General features: G+C 43.7%; 1 protein-coding gene across 1 annotated transcript; it reads left to right on the top strand.

Annotated features, from left to right (window-relative positions):
• The first annotated feature begins 499 nt into the window (after positions 1–499).
• On the top strand, positions 500–4,663 carry GDF5 (growth differentiation factor 5). Its single transcript, XM_039387149.1, has 2 exons — positions 500–1,440; positions 3,029–4,663. The coding sequence occupies exons 1-2, from the start codon at positions 807–809 to the stop codon at positions 3,895–3,897; spliced, it is 1,503 nt and encodes a 500-aa protein (XP_039243083.1). The 5' UTR covers positions 500–806; the 3' UTR covers positions 3,898–4,663.
• The last annotated feature ends 2,178 nt before the right edge of the window (positions 4,664–6,841 follow it).

The following is a 6,841-nucleotide window of genomic DNA, read 5'->3' on the forward strand; positions in this document are numbered from 1 at the left end:
TTACAGTTCTCTGGAAAAAGAACAAAATGAATTATTCTTCGATTATTTAATGTATGTGTCCAGCGGACCGTGTGACAGGGCTCAGTTGTTGATTTTGCAGTTTGTCCTGTCTAAACGTGGAGTTCATCGAGGGCTGAGGCAGAGGCCGTACTGCCACTTGAAAAGGCATCCTCTGGAGTTTTGAGCCTGTGGAGCTGTTTCACATGAGGCAGAGTATGACTCATGCTAATGAAAAGGGTAAAGAAGATTTTTTTTAAGAAATATATCGCAGTTAAATTAGTTTAGACAGCATGACATCAGAGAGTAATTAAATAGGTTTGTTGGAATTCCGTTTCCAATTCCTGAGTTCAGGTTTGTAAAAGATTTCTGAGCACCTGCAGGTCTCTGTGTGTGAAATATTTTCACTGGAAAGGATTCAAAACTTTAAAAAAACCTTTTAACACAGAGGCAGCATTACGCCATTCTTCCTTCTTGGAAAAAAAAAAAACAACCTTGGATTTAAACAGGACTCCTTCAAGTTTTCAGTCAGTTTTACAGAAGAAAACGAGGTGGTAAACTTTCTCTTTTCAAGAACAAGTTCTTTATAGCTGCTAACTGAAGTCAGGGGAGATCGTATCTGAGTACATGAGCATTTCCACTATGGGACTGGATACAAGTATTGAACAACGAGATTCGAAATGTTTTAATCTCAAACAAAAACCATTTTTGCTGACTTTGGTTTTTAATTTCTTTCATGTTTTCTTCTGCCAAACTGGAGGAACCTTTTCTGATTTTTTCTTTAGTGGCATTCAGAGGAAGACCAGAGGATGAAAATCCTGCATTTTCTCACTTTACTGCTTTGGCATTTGACTTGGCTGTCTCTGGATCTAGTTCCTGGAGCGCTGAGTAATTCTGAAGCAGGCCAGGGTAATCCAGGATCTAAACTAGGGTTTTTAAAAGCAGAAGGAAAGGAGAGGAGTCCCTCTGCACGGGCAGGTACACTGAGGACTGCAAGCCATGGATATAGTGCTGGGAACTCAAAGGCTAGGACTAAAAGCAGTGCTGTTCAGGCTGGAGCTCTGCTGGCCAAGAACGATGAGTCAAAGAAGGTTCCCTCAAGAACAGCAGCCGCGGAGGGCAAGGTAGGACATCTCCCCAGCAGACCTTCTGGAGTAAGGACAGTGACTCCAAAGGTTCAAAATCTTAGCAGCAAGGTGGCTTTGAAAAAAACTGGCACAAGCAGTACTGACACTGATTCTTTCAAAACCAAAAAGACTAAAGAGCCTGTAACCCAGAGGGAAGCTAAGGAAACCTTCCGACATCCCCCGATAACGCCACATGAATACATGCTCTCTTTGTACAGGACTCTCTCAGATGCAGAAAGAAAAGGTGTTAATGGAAGTGTAAAACTGGAGGCTGGACTTGCCAATACAATAACCAGCTTTATAGACAAAGGACAAGGTAAGAAAGGAGCTCGTGCGTGAGTGAGTGTGGACAGAGAGAGATGTCTGAGTGTGTTTATACATGTAGAGAGTATTAGAAAATAATCATACTTTGGTAAAGTCAAATAGCTCTTTTTAATGTAAATGAAATCACACAACTTTGCTGCAGATTTTGTCCTCCTGCCTTATCTTGGAAAATTCATTTAGAGGCAGAACTAGATGGTTGTGTGGCAGCCAAAGAAAACATTTAGAAAGTATTTTAGATGTATATTGTTGAAAATCAATCAGTCTTTGCATGCTTAGGTGTTTAAAAACCTTTTGCATTTTTGTCTTATTTTCTTTCTAGCAAGCTGGGAACTAGCTCCTGGGAACTGCTAATGTTAGATTATAGCGTAATGTCTAAAAACACGTAACATGCTAACAACGAGGCTGTTCTGTGAAAAAAACCCACAAGTTTCAGTATCAAAGGGTCAGTCTGGTTGGTTCAAGTAGAATTGTGAGGAACTACACTGCAGACCCAGGAGGCGTTGTAGGTAGGGTGGGGTATCCATAGGAGCTCAAAGCTTTCAGGTACCACCAAGGAGCCCACAGCTAAGCCCAGACTAACAGGAGTAATAACTTCTGGGACTCCAGAACTCGCAGTTCCACGTTCCGGTTCCAAACATTTTTGGAAATTTGGGCTAGTGTTTGCTTTCACAAGAGAAACAACCAGGTTCCCAAAGAATGATGTTTATTTACCTCACCCCTCTGGCTGGGGAGCCCCATGTTGCTTCCAGTGACGTTGGTAAGAGTTTTGTCACGTACTTAAGGAAGCAACGCAGGCTACAGCTGGTGAAGTAATGGGGATGGAAGCCTCACCAGGACTGGATTTGTTTGCCATTTAATTATTAATAGCTTGGCTGCTGGGAAGCAGTGCTCACAAGCACTGCATTCAGGTTCTCAGCTCGCCACTGGAAGGCACTGTTAATGTCACGTCACTGAAACCTTGGCTCAGCCATGTTCCCATGTTCCTCACCAGCTGAAGCAAGCAAATGTAATGTCAGGTTAAAGGGAGGAATGTTTTTCTGCCCAGTTTGAAAAAGCTGTGAATCATGCGGAGTTAAGTTAATAAGGCAATTATCCTTGAGTCTGGCAGTTCCTGGGGATGCTGGTTTTAAAGGACTAATTCACTGTTGTATCATCTAAGGGTAAATTTGCTCATGCTTGGAGCCAGCATAAGGCCTGGCCACCACTCTGTTTCTGAAGCTCTGTTTCAGTAACTTAAGTAGGATACAAGTGGTGAATAGGTCCTGTGAGTGCTCAGCCCTGAACAAGGACTATTTTTCAGTTGCCTAGTCACAACTTTGAAGGTAGAAAATGCCCACTGGTGAAAGAAAGGAGATTTCTCCAATGCAAACTTAGAAACTCATTTCCCTGGGTGAGTCACTGAGTTCTTCTGTGTCCCTGCACAGAGCTGATCCCTTAGATAAAGATTGTTTTTTTTGTTCAGAGGGCTAATTAAGGCAACTTCTAGCTTATGAGCAAACTTGAGGAAAACCATTAAGAACTGAATAACTGATATTGATCTGTGCTTGACATACATTTAAAAATTTGTGTGCTTTTTTTAGACGAGCGAGCACCAACTATAAGAAAACAAAAATATATTTTTGACATCAGTGCATTAGAAAAAGATGGTTTGCTGGGAGCAGAGCTTCGAATATTGAGGAAGAAGCCTTCTGATACATGGAAGTCTCATTCTTCTGGAAAGACTTCCCAAGTGAAATTATTTAGCTGCTCTACAAACAGACAAGCAGCAACTCTCCTGGACTCTCGGACCGTCAGTATCACCGACACACCGAAGTGGGAAGTGTTTGACATCTGGAAGCTTTTCAGAAACTTTAAAAACTTGGTTAACTTGTGTTTTGAGCTGGAAACTTTTGACAGAGGGAGAGCTGTTGATCTCAGGAGTGTGGGATTTAATAGAACAGGAAGACAGGTCAATGAAAAGGCTCTGTTCTTGGTGTTTGGGAGGACAAAAAAAAGAGACTTATTCTTCAATGAAATCAAAGCTAGATCTGGCCAAGATGACAAAACTGTTTATGAGTACTTGTTCAACCAGAGGCGGAAGAGAAGAGCTCCTCTGGCAACACGGCAAGGGAAGAGGCCCACTAAGAATCTGAAGGCGAGGTGTAGCAGAAAAGCCCTCCACGTGAATTTTAAGGATATGGGCTGGGATGACTGGATAATAGCCCCTCTGGAGTATGAAGCATATCACTGCGAAGGGCTCTGTGAATTCCCCCTCCGGTCCCACCTGGAGCCCACCAACCACGCAGTTATCCAGACGTTGATGAACTCCATGGACCCGGAATCGACCCCCCCGACCTGCTGCGTCCCAACCCGGCTGAGCCCCATCAGCATTCTTTTCATTGACTCTGCAAACAACGTGGTCTACAAGCAGTATGAGGACATGGTGGTGGAGTCGTGTGGTTGCAGGTAGCAGCACAGTCGCTCCCGTGAATATATTATGAATATAACATAACCTTGGACATAACCTCTCCTCAAACAAGGTTAACTACATTTCTTACCTCTAGGGTAAGTGTGTTTACAAGGACGTAGCAATAAACGCAGTGCTGCTATATGTCTCTCCATGGGCATATTTCAGTAGCATTTGGATGCTGTCATGCAGCTGGATGTAAGGCCTTGTGCCGGTGACACGAGACTGGCCCTCACTGAAGTCCATGACAGAGAAGATGATACCTCTACACCTCTAGATCGCCTGCTTTTAGCCTCAAGGCAGTGGATAAAGAAGGTATTGGTGAGCTGTGGATATGACCTGTTTGATCCTTTGAACATTGTTCTTGAGACTGAATTTATGCCCGATTCCCATGTGCTTTGTCCATTCATAAATGTAAGAAAAGAGTCCCGATGTCTAGAAAGGAAGGTTGTGTTCTGGTGTGCCCCCATCTTGGTGTAAATAGTTGCACTGTAATGTGATTTCTTTCTGATTAGCTCTTGAAACTATGCATATATAAAAAAAGGAGTCATTAAATATAATATGTTGGTTTAGTTTTAAGTTTTACATGAAGATAGGTGATGCAGGAGGTATTTGCTTCCATGTATGTTTTCCTCCAAGCTACATATCTTTCTTAAGTATCCACCTTTCCATTATTATGTAGCAAGATATATTATTCTGTATAAGGTCCAAGTTGTTCTCAAATGCTCATAGTAAAAGTGTTCAATTATGGCATAAGATGTAATAAATTATTGACACAGTGCTGCATTGTGTCTAGCTGTCCAACTCTGCATAATTATAATGCTATTAAGAAATTTGTTTTATGCTTTTGTACAATAAATACAAGTGAAAGGGACTTTTCAGTGAAGCAGAATACCAGGGGTATGCAAAACATGTCCATGTATTTTGCTGGCACAGGGAGAAACTGTGGAAACATTGGAAGAAAGATCTGAAAGGATGGCCTGGTTTGATCTGGTGGGGAATAAGACTATCACTTGATTTATCTAGGGCAAAAATGAGTTTATGCAGATGGTTGCAAAGGAGCTCTGATATCCTTTTATTCCACCCTCCAAGGGCTGTGTGTTTGCATATCCCCTTTATTCCAGACATGGATTATAAATTTATTGTGGGATTGCTCCTGTATGTTTCCACCCACAAAACTAGGTACCAAATGTTCAACTGCAGATGGATCAGAAAGGTCATATGAACCATCAGAAATTACTGAAGGAGTTTATCAATAGTAGAAAATATAAATGCTAAGATTTGATATTGCTTAGACCATCAAGTCATAAGGTTTCCTGGGTCTGCCCTCTCCTCTGCTCAGCATCCCTTGCTGTGGGTCGTGGCAGGGAGCTGAGTATGGCCCCTGACATCATCCTGGTCAGCACCCCAGGCTGGACATGCTCTAGTTTACACCAGCAGCAAACCATCTTAAATTCCTGCTCAATGGCCATAAACAGTGATTTAAAGCTCTGCCCTTCCTCCTGCACTCTCTGGGCAGCTGAGCCTTTAACCAGCTTAAAATACCTGGATAAGCAGCCTGACTGCCAGACCCCTGGGGCTGCCCTGGGCAGACACCCTGCGGTGCCCCCTCACCTACAGCCTGGTGATGCAGGAGGAGCGCTGCAGGGAGGTTTGGTTGTGTGGTGGCTCTGTACCAGCCCAGCCCCCTGGTCCTGCCTGCAGGGCTGGCACTGCCTGGTGCCACCCGAGCTGACCGGGAGGGCGAGTCCCCCACGCAGAGAATGACGAGCACTTCCCGACGTGGGCACGAGAAATGCTGGCATCTTATGGCTCTGTTTTGTGGGTCAGGGGGGTCTCCAGGGATCCTCCATCTCTCTTCTGGACTCTCAGTGTGTGCTTCCCAGGTCCTGCTCTTCCTCATCCCGATGGAGACTTAGGCCGGGCCCAGCAGTTACTGACCCTGCACTAACTGCTTATCACCAGCCAGTCTCATATGACTTTCAAAACAACAAGTCTAAGCTTTACTAAAAGCTGATTTAGTTATGATTTACCATTGCTACAGTAGGAGAGAAAACATTCCCCTGCAAAGTCCACAACCAAGAGGGCAGCTCAGGCTTTTTTTGCCCCATCTGTCAAGCAGTTCTTTTCCTGCTCCTGCATGGTTTTAGGTGGCTGCTTTGCAGCTTTTCAAGATCCTTCCCCTAGCTCTGGCTCCATCTACCTCCTGAGGAGGTTGGCTAGATGACCATGATAGAGGGTTGTCTCCTTTCTTCCTTGTCTGAGAGTGGCACTCGCCGTGCACTCACTGGGAATGCCGTTTAACATTCCCAGGGACATCTCTGCTCTGCTCTGTGACAGACACAGCTGTGCCATGCCATTTATTAACCACACAGACACATTCCTCAATGATCAGTTTAAAATAGCAAATTCTGCCTATTTAAATACCCTTGAAGCAAATCTAAGTTGTCTTAGCAGACAAGTGAACTCCTGGGATTAGAACTGCCTGCATTTTGCTTCAGTTCCAGCTGGATTTGTCAGATGCTGCAACAGCTTGGGGGGAAGGTAGCACCGGTGTTACTCACAAGGCGTCATAGTTTGGAAAGCTGAGGAGGAAAATTCCTATTCAGCTCACGCTGGTGACCAGCCTGAGGGTCCTGGTGAGGCTGGTCACGATAGAAAGGTTTTAAAACCTAGTAGGTATAAACCTCTCTGAGGTTCTTGCTTCCTGTCCTTGTATGAATGTCTCAATACATAAAGCAAGATAAAGGTTCAGCTAAATGGTATTTAAATCGAGTATGTATCAGCATCTAAATGGAAAAATATGCTAAGATTGTGGAATTATCCCAAAACAAATAGGAAAAATTATCTGAGGAAAAACTAAAAAAAATACTGACAAACTGAAGTCTTAAAAACCACCCTTTGGTAATGTTTCAAAACCCCAAATTCTGCTCGGTGGTAGTTACAC

The sequence above is a fragment of the Pipra filicauda genome, unplaced genomic scaffold (assembly GCF_003945595.2).
Source record: "Pipra filicauda isolate LSUMZ 115617 unplaced genomic scaffold, ASM394559v2 scaffold534_size341627_pilon, whole genome shotgun sequence".
Taxonomy (NCBI): domain Eukaryota; kingdom Metazoa; phylum Chordata; class Aves; order Passeriformes; family Pipridae; genus Pipra; species Pipra filicauda.